Source organism: Cyanistes caeruleus, chromosome 1, assembly GCF_971803275.1.
Source record: "Cyanistes caeruleus chromosome 1, bCyaCae1.hap1.1, whole genome shotgun sequence".
NCBI classification, from domain to species: Eukaryota; Metazoa; Chordata; class Aves; order Passeriformes; family Paridae; genus Cyanistes; species Cyanistes caeruleus.
In genome coordinates, this window is record NC_141701.1 from 65,238,607 (window position 1) to 65,262,128 (window position 23,522).

The window sequence follows — 23,522 nt, forward strand, 5'->3', positions numbered from 1 at the left end:
TGACTGGAGGATTTCCAGAATTCCCTCCAGTTACTGACCTTATCAATTTAGGTCTGGGACAACTTTGACTGTATGAGCACATGAAATTCCTGGGGCCTCCATCACAGTAGGACAGGAGAGGCAGTTGCATGGAAAAGGCTCTTGGCTTTCTGCAGTATAAACTGCAAACTACTTAAAACAGTGAGAAATTAGGAGTGCCTGCTAATTTGGTATCACTGCTGTGAATTCAATTTTCTGGAAATCTGGAAGCTCCTAATACCCAGTCCATGCTTGGAAAATCAGTTTGACTTGGTCCTTGGAAAGAAAAGTTGCTTGCTTCTTCAACTTCCCAGTCTTCATCACTGAGGTACTACCTGTTGACCTCACAAGGTAACATGAGATATTAGCAACCTTCACAACAATGCTGAAAAATAAAAAAGCATTGGAAGAAATCTGTATATTATAGTCCCAAGGTGGAGCAATAGCCTGCAGTAAACCAGGTAGTTACCAGGATGCACTTCATTTGGTGTAGCAGACCTTACTATACATTTTTTTATTTTTTTTAAGCATGATAGAGGTGTAGAAGCAGTAAGGGTTTTTCCTTGTGAAAGTCTTAGTCAATTGTGTAGTCGAATCCCTAGGCTTAAAAAGTCTACTCATGCACCTTAGAATATTTTATTAGCTGAAGTCTTCCTTGTATTTGTCTTATGCCATTCTTCTTTGATGATTTTACTGTTATCACAAAGGTCTCAACATGCAAACTAGCATAATAAGACCTTATTCTGAACCTAAGCTGTTTCATAGCAGTAATTTAATAATGCCACTTCTGTCAAGCTGACAGCCTTTCTGGATACACAGTGTTGTTTCTACATATACATTAAACTGAATTTAGCTGCTTAGTGCTCACTTGTTACTACTTGTAGTTGGTGTACGCCACTGGCTACAATAGTTTCACATACATGCACGTTCACATCAGAGGTAAAAGACAAAAACACAGATAACATTATATTCTTGCTGACACCTATGAAATACTCAGCACATGCATGGGAAGCTTCACAAATCCACTTAACACTCATTCCATTTTATAAAAATGAAAATTATTCCTTGCTTGTACTTTGTCTGAGTTAGTCCAGCACCTCCAAGTCCACCACTGAACCTTGTCACTCAGTGCCACATCTATACAGCTTTTAAATACCAGGGATGGTGACTCCACCAATTCCCTGAGCAGCCTGTGCCAAAGCTTGACAACCCATCCCATGAAGAGATTTTTCCTAATATCCAGTCTAAACCTCCCACTGTGCAACTTGAGGCTGTTTCCTTGTCCTATCATTTGTTACTTGGAAGAGACTGACCCCTACCTGGCCACCTTAACCTCCTTTCAGACAAGTTGTAAAGAACAATAAGGTTCCCCCAAAACCTCCTTTTCTCCAGGCTAAACAATCCCAGCTCCCTCCCTTTTCCACTGGGCAGCTTTCCAGCCATTCTGCCTCCAGCCTGTAGCACTGCCTGGGTTTGTTGACCCAAGCACAGGACTCAGCACTTCACCCTGTTAAATCTTATACAATTGGCCTATCCAGATCCCTCACATTCATAAGCACGCATTTGGCCTCTGTCTACTCTACAGATAGTAACAATATTTGATATTCTTTAAGTTAGTTTTTGGGTTCCCATGAAAGACAAAAAAAGAGTGGTTTAACATGATGATCCTAATTTACAGGTCCCAGTGCATTCTGCTAATCTTGGGTATACATTGCCTCTGAAAATCACCTCTGGAAAGAATGTTTTTTGCTAGAGAAAGAAGCTTTTTGAATGACATCAGAGAAGTCTTTTCACACATACACACACGACACCTGCCCCAGCTGAAGAAATGAAGTTCATGCATTGCAGTGACCCTTTATTCGAGGCACAGACCTTTGTACAGAACAGAGACCACCAATTGGAAAGCACTCATAAGGATTTTTCTCCATTATCTGATGATAAGTTACTGCTAACCTTATCTGAGGTCACTGCTCTGGGCCTGCCTCACTGGCACACATGATGAGACAGTTGTATTTTAGGTGTAGGTTTCTTAAGACTGAATTCACGTTCAAGTGGATCCTTTTTTGTCTGCCACTTTTTAAACTGACATTTCAATTTAATCTTTAGCAGTTAATTACAGAGTTATTCTTTATCCCCAAATGTACCTGTTTAAGGATGAAAGATTACATCTCAATCTTCATGAGAAAGTAAACAAATCTGTTTATACTGAACACAGAAAAATTATTACAGCTGGTCAGATTCTAGCCTATGAAAAATTTACTTCCAGAATGTCTTTCATCATTTCCTTCCTCCGAAGGAGAAAATCAAAGAAAGGGCTTTGAATTTTTATTAATGATTCATTACTCATAGCTGATCAGTGAACAGTTTATGCAAATACACTTTGCAAATTGCTCATTTTAGCTATTACTTGGGGTTATATCCTGATATTACTTTCCCATGGGAAGCAGAGGTGTGAACATTTGGATTATTGATATATAATCATGGGAGTATAGTGCATATCAAATGTTAAATACTCAGACAGATACAGAAATCATTTGCAATACGCCTGCTCACACTGAATTGCACCTTAATGGGGTTCTTGTTGACATTAATAAGTTACAAGTTAAGATGAATGAGTATAAATTGCTAGCTAACTAGCTGATAGTTGAACATATTATTCTTTGAGGGTATCAAAGGCCTCATGTTCCTAAAGATGTAAATTTAATATACCTCAAGAAAATATCCCTTTGTATAATGGAATTAAAGAGGAAGATTATTTTTGTTTCTCCCCCTCTACCACAGCAATACAATGAAAATATATTGGCCCATTTTGTAAAATTTGGAAGGGAACTTTTGGTCTGTGACACTCAGTGCATTGGCTGTTTTATGACCAATGACTTCTAGTGGGAAAAAAAAAAAAAAGTAGCTTTGTCATTATTTTACTTTGGAGGATCTTTGTAGGGGTTGGTGGGGGGAGTATGTTATCCCTGAGATATAATTTATTCATTGTTTCAGAGCTCTGAGGAGCTGATACTCTACAAAATCACAATGTGTCATTCAGACCAATTTGAGTAACAGGCTTAAGAATTGCTAATCTTTTCAGTGCAAATGGGGGAGATTTTTCTAGATATATGTAGTGAGCAAAGTTACCAGCTGGGAGTTCATCAAATTGTATGTAAGGGAGAGATGCACAGAGACATTTGAGAAATAAAAATAGATTGATTTATTAATTCAATTTTCTCCTCCACAAGTGGCTGGTTTCAGGGCACTGGATTTCCTTTCATTGTGTGAGAAACAATCACTGTTCATGATTGTGTAATGTGCCACTTAGAGAGTTAAAAAGGAGTTGCTGAAGTGGTGAGAATAGGTATATTATTCAGAGGTCTAACATTTATTGCTGCCCTCCTACCATTTAAATTCTTGGCTTACTGTAGTATGCTCCTGTGCAGGCAATTACACAAATGTTAGATAATTATAAAAGAATGGTTTAATGGTAGCATATGTGTCTGTTACAACAGGCTATCTCCTAATTTTATTTACTTGCTTCAATGACATTCACAGTATGAAACAAAGATACTTAGTCAAAATGGAGTGTGTACCTGAGGTTACACTGAGGTTCTGTGGATCATAGTATGTTCCAAAGATTTTACTAGTAGAAGAACAAAAAGCCCACAGACAAATGCTTGGTCTTGGGGGGTGCTGCCTTAAAGTTCAGTTCTTGGTGTTAACGTGACCAGGACTTCCCCCAGTTAAGAAAGTGGCTAATAAGGTCAGCTAGCAAATTGCTAAAAATTAGAAGTATCTCCTGTGGGAGACAAAGCCAGACAAAGGGAAATGTCTTCTGGAAACACACAAATACCCTGGAAAAGTACCTGAGAACTTTGTCTCAGGAGGAATTGATGAAAGTTTTAAAGAGCAGAGCAGGGCCCTAAAGTTTTTGTAGCCTAGTAATGATATATTTTAAATTAAAGAAAAGCAAAACAAATGTAGCTCCTTCTGCAAATGTTGGGGTTTGATGTTGGAAAGCAGTGAGACCAATTAAAATCTTTTCCCCTGCTAATATCAGAGATGGCAATTACTAAGCTAAGAACATGAATATGACTGAAAACAGTCTGTTCCTACAGCCATGAGCTTGATACTGTATACCCTTGGTGCAGTTACCATTCCAGAAAATGTCACTTTGGAATAAACATGAAAATGTATAAAATGTAGAAATTGAATTTGCCAGAACAGATGTTTCATGTGGTGATGATATGGGATACCTCCTAGAGCTGAAAAATAGGATCTGAATGAGCTGCTTTTAAATGCATACCAAGAACCTCTCTGTATTGTTGTACTTTTTAATTAGATGAAAATAAATGAATTGAAAAGATGAAAGAAACTCATGTAACATCTCACTTCAAAGGGCAGCTCCACTCTTGAGGAGTGTTTAAAAAACTGAAAAAAAACCTGAAAAAAAAAAAAAAGCAGTTAATATTCAAGAAATATGAATTCTCTGTAGATTTGCTTTCTCTTTTACCTGCTTTATAAACTCAGGAATGACTTCTGTTCATTTGACCTAAATGGAGTCATTTCCCGAGTGTAAGGGAGAGTGGCAGCTGGCTGACAGTGATGTTGCCCCCGCGCTCCTTTGTTACACTTTGCATTGACTCAGCAATGCTCTCAAATGAGCAGGATTATTTTTGACCTTGTGGCAGAATTTTTATCAAAGTTTCAGTGATCTGGCCTGCATTCTGGATAGAAATGGCACGTGTGGAAATGTTCCTTAGCTGCCTCCCAAGGTGTGAACTAGAACACCAGCTACCTCAAGAGTATGCATATCAGTGTGTGCAGCCTGGGAAACAGACAGGAGGAACTGGAGCTCCCTGCCTAGTCAGAAAGTTATGATATCATGGAAGTAACTTTAAACATGGTGGGACAACTGGTGTCAGTGGAGGATTGTAATAGATAGTTAAAGGCGCTTTCGTAAAGACAGGCAGGGAAGAAGAGGAGGAGGAGTCGTCACACTCTAAGTTAAAGAGAGCCTTGAAGTCAAGCACAGTGATTATGAGAGCCTTATCTAATGCCTCTGGCTCAAGATCACAGAAGTCCTCTCCAAGGAGGATCTTACAGGAGGCATCTGCTACTGACCTCCAAACCAAGACAGTAAGGTCTGCAAAAGCAATATTTGTGTCACCTAGGCAAGCTTCAGATCTGTGAGATCTGTGAGAACTGTGTTCTTATGGATGGCTTCAACCACCTAAACATTTATTGGAAGAACAAACAATAGCTAAAATATCATCTATCAAGTTTTGGCAATGTGTGGAGAACCACTTCCTTATACATAAGTTAGCTGTGTGAGCCGGGAAAGAGGCACTGAAGGATTTGCTACACGCAAACCAAGAAAAATTGCTTTCATTTATGTCTTGGTTAGCAGTGACTTTGTCTGCAGTGATTACAGTGTTGTGGAGTTTGGGATCCTGCTGAGCATGCTGAAGATGGCTGGTAAATGGTGTAGATTTTAGGTTTTTAGACTAGAAAAATGGTTTAGATTTTAGTCAGGAATCTTTTTCACCATATTCCAGTATTTAAAGGGTAGCTGCAAAGATGGAAACTCCCTTTTTGCCAAGAAGTCACATGGGAAATATGGGGGGTAATGGGTACAAGTTACTCCTGAGAAGATTCTGACTGGACATTCCCAAAGAAAGCAGTCAGCCAATGGAATAATCTCCTCAGGGAAGTGGCGGAAGTTCCCCAACATTGCACATGTTTAAAATTTAGCTGCACAAGATGTTGTGCCATCTTGTCTAGAACATGCTTTTGCCAAGAAAAGTTGAACCAGATGGTTCTTGAGGTTCCTTCTAACATGGAATTCTAACATTCATATTCTATGAGTCTGTGATTTTATGCACCAGAATAACATCTGTATATGTGGATTTACTTTATCTGGACAAATGAATTGAAAAAAACCCAAAACCAAAAAAAAAAAAGCTCAACCAACTCAATCACTCATCTGCCTGTTAAGCAAGTCAGCATTTCCAATCCAGCAGAAGATACTTCCACCCGAAACACCTAAAAAACATGCCATGTATACTTTTTACATGTAGAATAGGGTATTTCACCACCTCAGCACTCGTTGATTGGTCTTGAGGGAATTTCTGGAGTCTTGACTTAAGTCAGTGCTGTCCAGCTCCAGGATAATATTTTTGCCTTTCACCAAATTTCCTCTACATCCTATTTTCAAACATGAAGGGGTTTTTTTAGCCCTTCAGCATTTTATTTCCAATCACATCTGTCCAGGCCAGAATTCTTATTTCATCATATTTCTGTGTAAAGGTAACCTGGCTAAGGGCAGGATGAATTGAAACTGCCCAAGATGTCACAGTTTCCTTCTGTTTCAGTTGCCCTAAGTGTGGGATGGTGACTTTAGAAGATAGCATTTATATTCTGAAGTGTAACAGAGAAGTATCATAAGAACCAGTTGAATAAAGATTCAAAGAAAGACATCTCCATCCCTAGGAAGATTCTAAAGGCAGGACTACTCACTGTAAAGCAGTAGTTTTCTCTTGTGACACCAAAATTTTTGCTTCTAAAATAGAGTTTGTGTGTGACTTGGGAAGGGAGAGCAGCTCATCACCTCCATAACTCCTGGATAGATTTTAGGCACGCTGCTCTCTTTGTTGTGCCATGAGTTGCTTAGCCAGTTTGTCAGATAGCAATTGGATGTGAAATGCTATTAGCACTTCACAAACACAATCAGCTAAGCAACTGAGCTCATCCCAGACGTGATTAAGTGAGATCAATTATAATAAGAACTAGATAAGAGAGGTAAGCTTCTTGTTTCTTGGGTTGATATTCTGCAGTATTAGCCTTTGTAAGTATCCTTTATACATCATCAGCTGCAAAATCTTGATTACTTCAGGAAGTAGCTTCTAGACCAGCATTCAAATGAACTTCATCCTGAACTGATTATTCTAACACTGCAACTGCCACTGTGTGGGGAAACAATTTATTTGAAGCATCAATTGCACCAAACAGAAGAATCGCCACTGAAGCCAATGTTTTGTAATTCAAGGAGCATGTTTCCTCTCAGTCTTAAATAATGTTAAATATTCTGAGGGAAAGAATATAAATAAATATTCTTTGTGTCTCAAAAAGGGAATAGCTGCTCTTCATAGCATCACGTTTTGCCATGGCACTACTGCTACAGCGCTTAAGGCTTAATGTGCTAAATATCAGAATTTATACATTATTCCTGAAAATTTTGACATGAAGTTGCACACCAGGTGTCCACTAAATCTGTGAGAGTCAAGCACACCAGAAGTAATGTAAATATACATATTATTGAAATAACAAAATATTTGTGCTTTGTAATCAGAACTGGAAAGCTGGTAATGAGGGGGTCATATGAACAAACAAAATAAAAGAGAGGAATGTTGCATGTCTAAATTGTAGAGAGAGAGACTTGACCATATCTTTGAGATGATACTTTCGGCATTATTTTAATTTCTTTTGTGGCTTCTGGTTCTTGCCATGGAACTCCCAGGAGGTATTTTTTTTTTTTTTTTTTTGTGATACAGGAAGACTAAATGCTGGATGCATATCATGCCATGACAATTGTGCTGTTCTGGAGCATAAGGTTTGACAAGACAAAAAAGCCTATTTACTTGCTTGGGGGGTGTTTTTGGTTTTTTGGTTTTTTTTTTTGGTGAAGATTCCTAAGCTCTGAAGTACTGTTATAAAATTATTTAAGATCTTACTAGAAGAGTGACATGCTCTGTACATCTCTCCTCTTGTGTAGCATTGTATGTACTACAGTTGTCTGCCTAGTTAATTATCATATCTGATAAACAGAAATACAGTTGTTGCCCCCCTTCTACTGTGGGTGCATCTCAGAAGTCATTGATGATCTTGTTGCCCTTTGTTGCCCTTTCAAGTTCTTTTCTCCAATTTTATCACTATGCTAGTGATAAAATTGTTGGGGATTGTGCCGTCTCCTTGAAGGGCTCAGTGCCAGTGTCTCTTCCCTGGTCCCGTTCCCAGTGTTTTGTTTGCTTTGCTGGCCATTGTGGGTAACTGAGCAGAGCAGGTCAGTTCCCCCTCACGAGTCCTCTCTGTAATCTCTCCTTGGCAGACATGTAGGACCGCTGTGACTTTTTCTGCAACCTGTGCAAAAGGTTTCTGTATTCAATTCTGAAACAACTGTTAGCCGCTACCTTATCTTTTCTCTCTCATCCTTCCACATTTTTTTATGGCTTTTTGGATAGAGTAATGATTCCCTCAGATACTGGTCCACAGGTCTCTGTGTAAATATTCCTGGTGTTAGGTCTCTTTCAAATCACAAATGGCCATTTTACATTTCATTACTGACAACCAGAAAGATTTCTTCTCTAAAGTTGAAGATCAATTATTAATAATTAGAGGGGAAGATTCAGAAATTTCTAAGATGGATTCTTTGGCCTATGTTATGTTAAAATACATAAACAGAAGTGATCTCCTTTGGGCCATTCATTCTTGTAACACTACTTTTCACTTAGCATTTAGTTTATAATTATTATAATTATTTCCTGCCTCTATCTTCTTTCACTGCAGCTGAAGGTATTATTATATATACACAATACTCTTTCATTTTTCTTTTATGTGGCCCTTTACCAAAGATTTTTGGAAGGTTAATATGTTCTTCACCTGATGATGTCACTTGCAGTGTTGAAAATATTTGATAACTATAGAAAAGTAAAATAGGATGTAAGAAAAATTATAATAGAAGTGGGAGCTGTTTTGTTATTCCATTGATGTTTATTTTATTAAAGAAAAAGCATTTGATATCTGGCATTTTTAAACTTTGAGCCTTTTGACAAGACATACAAAATCGTGGCACCAAAAGCTTTTAACATGCATTGTGAAAAATTATGCATCCAGGAAAAAAAATAATAATCCCCTTTTTTCTGGTCTAAAGCATGTATTTAAAGTATTTTTGCCCAAGAGTGTATGTTTTATGTTCCACTTTGTCCATTAATTCTTTAATGCAGATATCATCTGATCTTTCTGAGAAAGTTCCAAGGAACACCAAGTCCCTCTGGAGATCTCATCCTCATGACTGGACTTTAATTTTAAACTTGAACCATGAGACTTGGGGTGGGTTCATTTCTAGCATTAACTGTTACAATTTTGAGCATAACTCCTTCCTGAGAGACTTGCTATGACCCCAGGTTCAGCCCTGCAATGTATTTGGTTCTGTACAGTTCTGGCTTCATCAGTTGCATTATTCTGCATTCTTCTTTGGGGTGAAGCAAAATGAATGATTTCTCCTTAAAATTTCTTGTAGACTTTGGTGCACACAAAGCCTAAATGAAACATTTTGATGCTTCCCTGGTGTCCTTCTGGTCCCTTGAATACTTTGCTGCATCAACTCCTGAATACATTTCACCTTGGAGCTTCACTTTTTCCTCTTGGACTGTGGGCATGTCTGAGTAGTTCATAAAATCCAGTGGTTTTGCTTTGATTTGGTGTTTCCTTTAAAAGACAGTGGTAGGGAATGCACCCCTCTCTCCATCCTTGTATAATGCTCTTATTACAGGTCACTTAAAAATTAATTTCCAGGAGAAGCACACAGAGGGAGATTTGTTAGTGACCTCCTTGTCTGATTCCTCTTTGCACCAGATTGCTGGAGCCTTCTAACTCAACTGTATTAGGTGTAATTATATCAGGGGGTGGGGGGGATGCACACAAGTCTCCACCTGTCTTCTCACCTATTCCCTAGATTCAAAAAGTAACTTGGGACCTTGTGACATTAGCTCATGACACGTAACTGTTAACCATTACTTTGATGTAGGTTAGTACATAGTTACTGTATGTAGGAAAAAATACCTTTCTATGTGCAAGCAACTGTTTATGTGAACCTCTATTGCTTTGAAGAACATAATTTTGCTTCACAGGACACTACAAGACTGGGAGATGAATCCCTTAGTTCCCACTCCACATGTTAGATACGCTGAATATGAAAATAATAACTCTTAAAATAGATTTAAAATTGGTGCCATAGCTGCATGTTGTACTTACTGTGCTCCTTTATTCCATTCTCTAGGTTTGAAGATGGTACAGTCTCTTTTCTTGATATCATTGCTCTGAAACATGGATTTGATGTTCTGGAAAAACTCACAGGTCAGTTAATATAACTCTAATACTGAAGACTGCAGTTCCAAATTTATGCTCAGGGCATAGGTCTGATCATATTTCTTATGGCTCTAGCTTAATTTTTCTTTCTAGTTTTACTATCTGTGTTCATCATTGTGAAGATGAGACTTCAGTGTAACTGGCTTATTCACATGCTCCATATTGGATTATTCCAGCCTGGTTTGAAAGAAAAAAAAAGGGTCCAGATTGTTCTAGATAGGCAAAACTTGAGTACATGGAACACTTCTCATCTGCTTCACACTCACAAAGATGCAATAAGAAAGTAACACTAGAAAGTAGCAGAGTGACTCTCACTGTTTGAGTCAACCTGTGAAGTCTTTGACATGGACCTAACGCTGAAATCCCAAATAAGAATTCAAGCTGATCTTCAGGCCAGAACCTGTATGTGGAGCTTGATATTCATGTGCTGTGTTTACTCCAGGATAGACTGCTGCTTGTCTGACTCAGCACCCCAAAAGCACAGTCTCTGTGTTTGCTGCCATGGGTCAGGGATTCTCCTGAAAAGGGCAGGAGATGACACCTGGCCAGGGAAACTTGCACTGGGGGCTGTGCAGCAAGTGCAAGTACCATGCCATGGCATGTTTCTACATGTGAAATGTGCCAGGTTAACAAAGGATGTTCCTGGAATTGGTTTATTGATCAGCTATGTATATTACTTAATGTGTAATGTCTGACCCTCCCTTCTCCTGTGCACTCTTCGATTTCCTATATAAAGTCATAAAGTGCATTATGATGTAAAAGACGCCTGAGTCCAGAGAGACATTGGCTATGTACTTTCCAGGTTAGTATAATTTCAGCTAGTGCCTCTGGACGTTTATTGTCATGATTTATCTGAAGTATTCTGGTTTCTTCTTCCTCCCAGTGCGAGGCTTCTGTGAGAAGTACTCTGTTAGATGCTTCAGGTCTTGTTCATGTGGAAATCAATAGCAGTTTTCATCCACATCAATATTCTGACTAAGACCAGCAAGTGAGGATGTTTTACTTTATGTTGCTCTACATGGAGACCAAGGATCAGTAACCAGCCTTTAGTATATGTTCTTGTAGTACAGAATGCTTCTCAGAAACGTGCAATATTAAACAAACATGTTCACTTGTAAAGAGGGCTTTGGCTTAATGTGTAAGAGGAATGGCATTGCCTGCCATGAATGTGAGAGTTGAAGATGGCACCTCCTCTGTTGCATTTCTCATCCATCTTAACCTGTTGTTGGTACCTACTTTAGCTAAACAATTGAAAATCTCTTCATACTGGACTGAGGGGAACACTCAGCCCTGAATCTGAATAAAGTGGGTATCAATGGATAACATGATAGAAGAGAGGCATGAAAAAATAGTGTGTTTAGATCTTTCAGCTGTCAAAAAAGTGAACTGGCTTCAAATTTTCATACTTTAAATTCTTTAAAATGAAAATCAAAAATTTAGGAATATTTATATTTTAAAAAATTTAAAACATTCTTTTTCCCCACAGTGCTAAATGTAGAAAGATGTGAAAACATAGACTGAAAGAGAAAACAGGAGGAAACTTGTGTGGAAGAGAAAACTGAAAAATTAAATAAAACTATGGTTTTGACAAATACTGGAATTTTAAAAATTCATCACTGCTGGTATATTCTAGGTACTTTAGTAGTCTCTAGTCAAATTCTGGAGTGCCACACTGAAAAGCCGAAGTTCCAGCATTGCCTCTTTACAGATCTAAGAGGAGAAATCCATAGCGGGAAAAAAAATGGAATTCTGTAAAGGATTTTAATCACCACATGATCCAAGAATTTTCTGCAAAGTTGGGCTGGTCCTAGACATTATCCATGACCAAAGATGAATTAAGCTTTTGTTCCAGATAAGTAGGAACTTCTAACATATTCATGCTAAAACTTCTGTTATTATGCTTACATGTATGTGCATATAAGTAGAAAAATTTCCATGTGATGTGTTTTTGTTAATTAGAATTTAATCATACAGAAGGGAGATGAAACAAGCCACTCAAAGGTGATAGTAGAATGTAGCACACCTACGGTCACATTTTGATTACTTCCATCATAAGATGCATTTTTGTGTGTTGACTTTTCAAAGCTGATGTGAAGGGTGGCTCAGCCCTATCAGGTCTCTTGGTTCTTCTGTGCTGGTTGTGAGACAAAAGTTTTGGGGGCCCTGCTCCTCAATTTGTGTAGGCACTGAATGTTTCTGGCACAGCTGATGCAACAAGACATTCAGGGATTTGCAGTTGCTGTTTCTTCTCACTGTCCTTTTCTCCCCTGAATATCACTAACTACATGGAGTTTTGCAGGTTATCTAATTTCTGTCAAAGGCACAGTGTTCCTTTTGAACAGAGATTATTAGTACATGGGTGTATACAACAAAGCTGTTGCATGCTCTAGAAGCACTTCGTAATCCAGAAGGACTGCAGATTTGTTTTAAGCCTCTTTATGGATATTCCTTCCACTTACATTGTCAGAGTTTTCAGTGGAAAAATGCAGTGTCAAATGTGAATCACTTTTGAATCTCACTTTACCATAGCTACTGGAGCACTTGCTTTGCACTCCCCAAACACAAACAATTATTCTAATTCTGGGTTGGAAGTAGCCTGGAGTAGAAACAAGCAAAATAAAGAAAGTATTGTTGTTACTAATCGTGTCCTAATGTATAATAAAAGTACTGCTGAAGTCCTTTGGGGATGTGCTGTAGGGGGATTATTCTGGTGTAATTATTGAAGGTAGGAAGGGAAATCCCTAACGGAAGGTAACTCAGAGTTTCCTTGTTAGTGTTATGAAACATACAGATCAGTTTCTGATTCTGATATCTGAATGCATCCTTGACCTGTTTCAACTTCCATTTAGAACAAGGCATATTTCCTGCCAGAATTGCACAATGATGTGCATGTGTATTTAAGCCATTCACAGACATTGTACATCTATATGATTTTTGAATTTATGGTTTATAATATGTATTTTTTTTAGTAAATTTTTATCTGCTTTAAAAATTAAACTAAGACACATCATTTGTGCCTTATTGTTACAAGGTTTACTTTGATTATAGTGTCTGTTCAGGAAACATTCATTCACTTCAGAAGAAAATATAGTATGTATGGGAAGAAATTTTAAAATGCAGACTAAGTCTCCTAAGGATGATGAATTGAAAGTTGGTTTTAAATTTATCAGATGCTTGATTGGTTGTTGGAGAGTAAAGATTATTTTTGCTTTCATAACAACATTTGTATCACAAAACAGCCAAAGCAAAATGTAGTGAAGGATGTGAAATGGTGATGCTAACTTAGTTTTTTAACTTGGTCTTTGGAACTTTTGGTGTGTTTTGCCCTGCTCCATCAAGGACTGGTTGCAGTCAGTGATGGGGTGTTTGGCAGCCTGCATTTAATGGTACTGCACAGATTCTCATGTGTGTTGTGTTTAAACACTTAAGGTTATATAAGTCATCCAGTTTAGGGGCCAGGAAAAAAAAAAAAAAATGTTCTCCTTAGTAAGATTGTCAGGGATTACTGGGATTTCTTTTGTGTAGAGTTTGTGGTTTCATTCTACTCTGGCCTGGTCACATCACCTAAACTTGGACCATGCTTGTGTATTTTACTGCTTTTATCCTTAGTGCTGCTCTCATTCATAATTTTAATGGACTTGGGGATTCACTTGTGTGAACACCAGCTGTACAGTCTAATATTTTGCAAGTGTGCATATCTTTATTTCTACATCTGGGATTATATAAGAAAGGTGGTTTTCCTGCCTTACATGAGATAGTTGCTGTAAAACTAAGCCATGACCTACTGATGAGTCAGAAGCTCTACAGAGGAATTACCATCACTTCCTTTCAGATTTGCAACATTCTGTTTCACTCCGAGGACCTCATCTGTGTGGACACTGCTGAATGCTTCCATTGAAGTCAATGGGGCCATGAAAAATCTAATATAATGGCCTGCAAGATAGGCAAAGAATTGGGATACTTGAGTTACTTTCCTTGGCCACAAAATTTACTTCACATTTATTAAATCACATAAACATTAATCTTGAGGGGAACAGGGTTTTTGGTAACCTAGTATGTTTTCATATCTGCATTTAACCTCTGGATGGCATTAACCTTATCTTGCTGTCAGTACTGATGTCTGAGGTACTATTTTGATTCCCACTGAAATCAGTGGAATATTTAGTGACTTCACCAGCCTGATCCCTCTGAGTTTTTTGAAATTTAGAATGAGAGGAGTTACAGCCAGCAATAGTGGCTCTTTCCTTTGTCTATTAAAGGAGCTTAGATGATTAGCTTATGTGGTATAAGGCATTTCTTTAATTTTATATAACTGTCCTGTTAATGATCCCTTTGGGACTAGAAAGCTGAACTGCCAGATTAGTTAAAGTGGAAATAAGGTTTTGGGATTTTTTTTGCTTCCCTTGGATCTGCAGCTTCTTTTGAGCAGGGCAGGTTCTACATTTCCTGTGGCTGAAATAAACCAGTAAAGCATAACAGGAAATATTCCAGAAGAACCCTGAGGAGCACAAAGTGAGGTTTTCTATTTGTGCAATCTTTATCTGTCCATTACTCTAGGAGTGATTTCTGATTTCCAACATATATTTCATGCTTCAAATCCAGGCTTATTCAGGTAGATGTTGCTTTCTCTGAGGGGGAAAGGCTCACAGTCTGACAGCAAACTATCCTGCAAAGGCAAAAAAAATTCTGTCTCCAGGGTGAAAATGTACCTGTTACGTTAAAAAAAAGATGTCTTAGATAAAGAATGTGTGTGTACAGCTGATTTCAGAAGTCCGTGGTGCTTTTCATTTTCAAATGACTGGTTACAACAGATTAGGAGGAAAGAAAGCTCAGTTGCTTCTTTTGCATCAAAAGAAGCCATTGTTGCTACTGTGGTTAGTTTATTAGGAAGAACATGCTCAACTGAGCACACATTTATTAATGGCTATAGATTCAATTGAAACAGTTACAGAGGCAGTATTACAAAATGAGCAAGGAGGGAAGTGAGGCAGTCTTGTGCAACTGCCTGGAAGTACAGCCAAGCACATACAATATGTTTGAAAGGTGAATTTGGATTAATAAATGGGGGCTACTTTTTATACTGTAGTTAAAGAATCTGTTCCCAGTTCTGCCTAAGGGCAGCATGGTGAAATCCATCACTTCCAGGAAATAAAGTGGGAAAAATTATTGTAGCCCCCACTGAGAGACAATGACTGTAAGACCAAGTCTTCAGTAAAGGCCATAGGAATATGAACAGCAGTCAAGTCTAATGAAACTGAGATCTATTCATTCCTACAATGATGAAGCATTCCCTACATATGGCCAAAGGATATCTTGGAGAAGAAGCACTTTCTGTCTGTATAACTTTTTCCCAAGATCATTTTCTGTGTCAGATATAGGACCTAAAGGACTTGTCATTTTCATTACAAAGTTGTCATTATCACTGCTAAGAGATAAAATCCTGTGAAATCATCTTTTTCAAAGGAGAACAGAAGTGGCAGCTTTTAGACTTGGCTGCAGATCTTCCAAAGACTTTTTGATGCCTCAAGTGATTGATTAGGTGAAGGACCTTGTTATTCTTAGAATACCCTTTTGAAATGTGGGAAAAAAAAAATCTTGTTCAGCTGTATTCTTAAAACATGCATATGAAATATTCAAAAATCTTCTCTGTATAGTTCCAACTAAAACCTGGAAGTGGCAAATAAAATTACACATAAATTAATTCCATTACATTTTAAACAGTGTAATGTATTGCTATTTTTTTTTTGCCACATCTTGATATACTAACAAGGAAATAAAATGTTACTTAGTGGATATTAATTTCCTTTACTGATAAGCTGAACAATTTTCTTATTAACATGCACCTGGAAAATGAACCTTGACACGGTGGTGAAATAATTCAGTTTTATGAAAAACTAAAACACACTGGGACTAGAGAAGGATCAGTATTCTGGCATTTGTGGAAATGGTCTGGCTGGTGTTAGGGGTCTTCACTTCAGCCATCCCTCAGAGATCTCAGGGTCCCACTCTAGTGTCTGCTGGCTGTCATGGCAAGGATTACCTTACTGCATGTAGTACATTTTTAATTTCCTAGCTAACTGGATCCAGCTGTTTCAGCCCTTCATGCAACACAGAGATTTTATGTGAAATCCAAAGGGGCTAAATTAAAGCGAAATAAAATTTGCATATCATGTAAAACTCTACATGTTCAGCAGATCCAGATTATATGGTGCTAATCACAAACACTAGACAGAGTAAATCCTCTTGAAGTCACCCTGGGGTTAAGTCAAATGCTTTACACTCTTTGACACATACCCATGAAATATGTAATCAAGTCTGTTTGACGTCCTCTCCTAATTATGTGTGTGTATTTTAAGCAGATGCTTTTCCAGCTGATCTGTGCCTTTTGAGATCCTTTTTTTTTTCATTATTAATCAGAAAATCATGCTGTATGTTAACAGTAAGTGCCAATTATGAGAAACTAATATTAGTTTCTTTGCTTAGAAGCTGTGCTTTTGCAAATAAGACCATTGCCAAATGACATATAGATGTAAAGAAAATATAAGAACCTCTGGATGTTTTCCATGGGGGAAAAATTATTCTACCATGCAATGAGCTATTTCAGCCTAAAGCTAAACTTTATTTTTACATATAATGGTTTTTTAGTTTGAGGCAGAAATATTTAATAAAGAAATTCTCTGCTGGAAGTAGGAAGGTCTGCTGTTTCAACAATGTTAAGATTTAAATTACAAAAATATTTTTCCTGAAGACTACACTCATCATTTCTGTCAAGAATGTTAATGTATAAGCTTAGCCTTTCTTGAGTCTCCTTACTTAGTGAGATAACTGGAATTTTAAGTAAATTCTGTTTTTATTGTGATTATGTAAAAAGTAGTCTTCAGAAAGGACTAGTGACCTAGTTGGTTCTACCCTGCTCTTCAGCTGAAGTATGCAAACTTCCACTTGGATTTCACTGAAGTTTCAAATGCAGTGTTTTCTTTTCAGTGTGTTTAGCAGAGACATCTACTGGCAAATTGTTAACTGGCATTCTCCTCCTCAGGTCCTACAATGCCATTTCTTACATCTCTTTCTAATATGGAAATTACTTCTTTGACGCTTTTAGATGTGCTGCAGCATTAAATTTATTATTTGGGAAGTGTTAAGTAGTATAGCAACAGATACAAAATCAATAAAGGCAAAATAAAATTTTCCTATTTTCTCACTAATGTTACTTCCTGTTGAACTGCCGAGCTACTTTTAGCAGAAATGTGCATATCAGAGAAAAGGAGTTTATGATCCATTATAGATGAACAGGTCTAATTGCAAATCACATAGTAATTGTTGTCAGTCTCCATTGATTTTGATTCAGTCAATATAAAATGGAAAGAAGGAAACCACAGGATATAATTGGAAAAGCTGTTTTGCCTACAGGGACTGGTTTCATGTCTAATTCTTGCTCCACACTTGCAGTTTATTTTTTCAATAAAGATCTGCCTCATCTGTCACCTTTGCCCAGTTGTTAGTGGCTCTCAATAGAGCCATTCTAGATGCGGGTTCAGCTCCTGTGTGCTACCTGCTCTAGTTGTGGTTGAAACACTTAGAGGCTGTCGGGGTGGAACAAGACCCACACAAACAGAGTTACCATCAATTTCCCTTTGGGCTTAGGCCCTGAAGAAGCCCCTGGGAATACACCTGGCAGCTTTGCCTCTTCTGCAGTCCAGCCTTGCTACCCCCCAGGAGAATCTCACATACCTTGGGGTGGGCATGACCTTGCAGAGGTGCAAAAGCAGAACTGAAAAGGCACAGATGATGGATTACATGGCCTCAACAATAGGTCTTTAATATTCAAAATGAGCCTTTGCATTTTTTGGTAGCCTGTAAATTCAAGACACTAAGTATCATCTCATCCATCCAGTTGGAGTGGGTACATTTTCTCACAATCCCTACTGGTAAAATATATTTAAAGGTCTTATGTGAGGTGCTCAGATAAGTGATTTTTTTCAGTTCGGCTTCATTCAAGTAAAAGATCCTATTCTCTGAACCTACTCATCCTACTGAACCTACTTTGGGCATTTATGTGCAATATTCCTACAAACATTCATTTTATATTACTCTAGGTTTATATACATTTTTAATGCAATTTCAGGTCTGTTATGCTTTCAGGACTCTGCATACCTTGCCTAATTCCAGATTTGAGATCCATACATTTTCTCATCCATATCACACACCCTATTCCCCCATTTTCATCCACATCCTAATTTCCATGAAAGGAAGACTTTACTTGGCAATGAATCTCCATTTGTAAGCTGCCTTAATTGCAATTGTTGCAATTCTGTAATAGCTGGGAAAATATTTTTGGATGTTTTTCCCTCCTTTCTTGTTTGCTTAGTTGTTTCCCCAAGCAAACTAGATTGACTATTGTCACAGGTGCTGGTGTGAACCATCTTTATGTTTGAAGGACTTTGCTACCATAACTACACTGGCAAAGCCTTTAAGGAAGAAAAAGCAATTTGCTTCTGAGCGTCCAGCAGCACAGCTTGGTATTTCAGTCACAATGTTTAAGCATTTGAACATGCTGCTAAAGGAAGTTGTGGAATCACTGTCCCTGGAAGTATTCAAAAAAAGCTTAGGTGTGGTTAGGGGCTTATGGGCATGGTTTGGTGGTGGATTTTGAAGTGATGGACTAGTGGTTGCACTCGATCTTGGAGACCTTTTCCAACCTTAATGGTTCTATGATTCTATATAAACTGCCATAGTTTATTGATGTTAGTGGCACGGCAGTTGATGCCCCCTACCCCTAAATCTTTGGTGAAGATCATGGAGATGTTGCTTGAAAAGCTGTCATTTACAGGTGGATTTGACAGATATCCACAGAGTACGGGCACATCACAATTGAGCTAGTTTCACTCCTTGGACATGGCTAGTTAACACCTTAAAATAACTTCATCCCAGATATTAGAGGGTGATGCTAGGGATCAGAATTATTGAGGTGGTTTTATTTATAGAAATATGTTTGCATGAATTTTGGCAACACTCTACAGTGGTATGATCTTTCTTCTATGCAGTATAAGGTAAAATTGGAGATAATTGGTTCTAGGTGATTGAGCAGACAACAGGTTGGGTGATCACACATTTGTGTTTGAACCTGTTTTGGGAGGGAGGTGGAAGTCTGCCTTGAAAGGGTTTGTTTTATTTTCAATATAGTTCACATAATCACAAAAATTATTTATTTTCCTTCTTGTGGATATATGTTAAGCTATGAAATTCAGTTCCTAATTAGTAGAGAACTGGGGTCCAAGGATGAGTAATTATTTCTTTCTAAAATGTACCAAAAATTGTTATGTGGGCAACTGAAAGCAACAGGCCAGGGCCTTTTCAGGTGCTTCCAGGCACCTGTTTTAACTTTTTTACATTTGTTTTTCCCTTTTTCCCTCTTGCCATTTGTGGAAGTTTAGTTGTTGTTGTTTTTGTAGGGTTTTGGAAATCATGTCTGTTAATGGAGATGTCTTTAACTATTTTTTTCAACCCAGTTTCAACTGGGACAAGAATCATTAGAATTTTTTTTATTGTTGTAATTTCTTTCTTCTCCACTGTTTTTATTGTCTGGTGTGAGGACATCCACTTTTTATTTTTATTTTTAGATAGTTAAGGTCTTCTAGAGAGACATGAAACTCAGATTTTACTTAGGCTCTGGTTTGCATGATCTGCTAGTTCACCATCATCACTCCTGATTAAGTGATTAAGAAGTGTCTTAATGTGTTTATAGACACCACACCCCCCCCCCCCCCCCCCCCCCAAATTTTGGCCAAAGTTGATGCCTAGAGGCTGAATAGTCAGTGTATCTAATTCTGAGCTCAGGCAGGTGGCAGCCCAACGTGCTGCCTGAAGTTTCATCAACCTCTGTCTCCACGAATAAAAATCACAAAACCCTCCAGCTGAATGCTTGAATTCAAGATCCTTGTTAGGGCTGTGGGCACCAGAGTTTGCCATTTCTGTCTCCTTTTCTGTAGTTGTGTAGGTGAAAGAGGCTGCTAAGCAGAGACTAGAATTATATGTCAGTAGAAGCTAAAAAACATGAGTAAGGTCCAAAGGCAGTAGAGACATAAACCCACTGATAATTTTATATCAACATGGTATGGGTGGAGAACAGAAGCTCCATGGACTATCTTGGAGAATAATGTGGAAGATACTTAAGTGCCACTCTATAAATCAGTTGTTTCTTATAATCTAAAATGTGTAATGCAGTCCTGATTCCCTCACCACACAAGTGCATCCACAGAGTTGGAGGGTGCTCAGCTAAAAAGCAGAATCACAAAAAAGTGCTCACATGAACAGAAACTAAAATAATTAATGGCATCCTTTATGGACGTGTCTCTGCTTATCAAATAAATAAAAATAAAAATAAAAATAAAAATAAAAATAAAAATAAAAATAAAAATAAAAATAAAAATAAAAATAAAAATAAAAAAGGAAGCCTGTATGGACTTAAAACCCTGTTTAGCAGAACACAAACCTGTTTTCCCACATATCTTTGGTTTCCCAGCATTTGCCGTTTTTGAAGCATTCCCATAATGCCTCCTGTTCCTGCTATCCCACAAGGCATTTGCTATTCTTAGAAGAAAGTCACCAGCAGAATTAGACCAGTGTTCAAGAAACAGGGGATGGAAACAGAAAAAGAAACTGTGAGGACAATCCAATTGTTCCAATGCCACTTGATTCAATAAGAACAATAACATTAAAAGGATTTGGGGTCTGCAAGCTGCTGTTGTCTGAATAATTTACCATGTGTGCAAGAGATCGATGAGGGGGCCTTGAGCTAGCCAAAAGGCACTGTTGATCTGGGCAGCCAAACTGCTGGGTACATCCAATTATTAGGGAAAACAATGAAGTTCAAACTCCAGAATATCTTTTTCTTGATGTGGGTAATGCATGTGGATGTTTGGATTGTGCAAGTTTAATTGTGAGAACGATAATGCGAAGATAATGATTTCCCAGTTAAGTGGGTTGACAGGTTTCTATTAATCACCTTCATTAAATTACTAAGCCACTTATCTGTCTTTGGCATTAATACACACTACATGACTGGTGGACATTACATTGATAACAAGTCTGGAAGGAATTCTTACCCTTTCCAGGAAGTATCAGCTAAGCAAACTAGATAGCTCTGTGCATCCATGACATACTGGCAATGCAAAAGGTCGAATCGGCCCCACTGTAACTTGAGCACCCCATTAATGGGTGCATGATTTGACCCAACATCATGAGATTTTGAAAAGAAACCATAACTTTTTCATTATGTTCTGAGATTTTTGCTCCTATAAAATAGCAGTTCTGTATAGGTAATTTTGTGTGTCTGTATTGTGTGTGATTTCCAACTGTGTTTTATCTTTTACATTGCAACAGGCTAAAATATATCTGGCAATTTTCAAAGCACTGGCTTTGACAGGCCTCCAAATTATTTCACTGTCAATCATGAAAGATCTCAAGTCATGCTGTATGTTTAGCCTAAGGTGTTGTGGGAATGGTATGTGGCTGTCTTCCTGAGTTGTGGTTGGAAGAGAGCAGGGGATGAACATCTCTTGTCAGCTAATCAGGGGATAAGAGGATCAGGCCAATGGCTGCATCCAGCACAGAGTTATCAAACTGAAAAAAGATATAATTGTTATTTGTGTTATTTGTGTTATGTCACTATTTTATGTGTATAAATACAATAAAACCCTAAATCTCCCCCATTATTTCTGTACCAGTATGTGAGGCACGACTGTGAGGTGATGTTTTACAAGGACCTCTGTTTGCCACATGCTGTCCTGTGGTAGGGCTGGGCCTGAGGGGATGGGTCACCACTGCAAAAGGTGCCCATGGTGTTGCGCAGTTCATTCCTCTTCACCCTGAACACAGACACAACTGGTTCAGCAGAGCAGCTGTGCTTGGGGTGAGAGGCTGTGTGTTCTCCTGGGTCTCCATTCCACCACAACTAGCTCTCCTGTTTTTTCCAGGTATGGAAGATGAAGTTTCTTGCTAGTTAGTTGGTATAAGCACAGGCAGTAAAAGTTTCAGGGCCAAATGGTTAGGAGACAGGAAGTACATCAGACATTCAAATTAGAAAACTGATGTTAAAATGGTAAGAGTAGAGGCAGCATTTTTGTTTAGTTTTGTTTGTTCTAATTTTTGTTGGGTTTTTTCATCAAATTCCAGAGAAAAAACTTGCTGTGATATGATGCTCGTAAAATCTAAAAGCAGTGGGGGACAAAATTAACAGATTGCTGCGATTTGTGAGGTGAAACAAGAAATAAATTTGGCTCATGGGATTTAGTAGCCCAAAGATGTTTTTATGTAATTCTTTCTTGTGCTTGTGATGTTTGATAATGGCTAAACAGAATGAAATAAAGTGTGGTAATTTTTTTGCCAGTGTGGTAGCTGCTAGAAGTTTCTGGGAGAGAAGTGCAGGTGTAATACCACAGTAACAAAGGGCAAACAACATCAAGGGTAAATAATTCCATTAGACAACACAGTCATGTGGTCTTCAGTATAAGGCATTGTAGGTAGAGCAGCTGCTGGAGAGAATGAGAAATATCAGGATGGATCTGAATAAAGCCCAGAAATGAGATCTATTGCTATTTCTCTGAAGTCTTATTTACAACATAAAGTTAGATCACAAACTGATGTAAGGTGATTTATGGCCTAAAAATATTAATGGAATTAGTACAGCTGAGCACCATTAGGAATCTGTCCACTAAAGTCTCCACCCACCTTGTAAAAACAAAACCGAATTCACATTGTTGCATTAAGCTTGCCTAAGCACCATGCATCATCCAAATGGCAAGCAGTGACTAAGCAATGTTGTATTTTAATGAATATTCAAACATAGATACATTAGTCTATTTCTGTTGGCTTTTTAATTTTCTAATGCCTTTTCAAGGTCTGTGCATCTGGAAGGGGGAGGGAGACGTTTGCTCTTAGAGGAAAAAAAGGCACATTGCCATTTCATTTCTTTGTAGAGGTTCGTAATGCGATTACCAAAATGTGAATAACAATCAAATAATGCAAAGGCTTATTCCCTATGGATAGTAAAAATAAATTTCAGTCAAATGTTTCCGGCAGAAATCTCAAATTTGTCATGCAAAGTACTTCTCTGCATTCAAACATAATGTATTTATGTGACTCAGAAACATCAAACATTAGGATAAATAGCCAGATTATAAGTACAGTCCGCTTATGAAATGATTGGAATAGAAGTGCAATTAATGAAACTGGCAGAATGGCTATGAAGCAGTGTTAATGCCTTGAGATTTAAGGAAAGTATCCAGATCTGCTTTACAGCACAGGGTGGAAGAGACACTTAGAGATTGCTTGCCATTCTCCCTGTTAACAATCTTTGACTACCTTTTTCTGTT

General features: G+C 38.0%; 1 protein-coding gene across 1 annotated transcript in view; it reads left to right on the plus strand.

The window, feature by feature from the left end:
- The window catches only part of MOCOS (molybdenum cofactor sulfurase), a 210,868-nt gene that overhangs the window by 111,945 nt on the left and 75,401 nt on the right, over positions 1 to 23,522 (plus strand). The window contains exon 5 of the mRNA XM_086896591.1: positions 10,061 to 10,137. Coding sequence (XP_086752717.1) covers positions 10,061 to 10,137 — 77 coding nt within the window. The remainder of the gene's footprint in view (positions 1 to 10,060; positions 10,138 to 23,522) is intronic.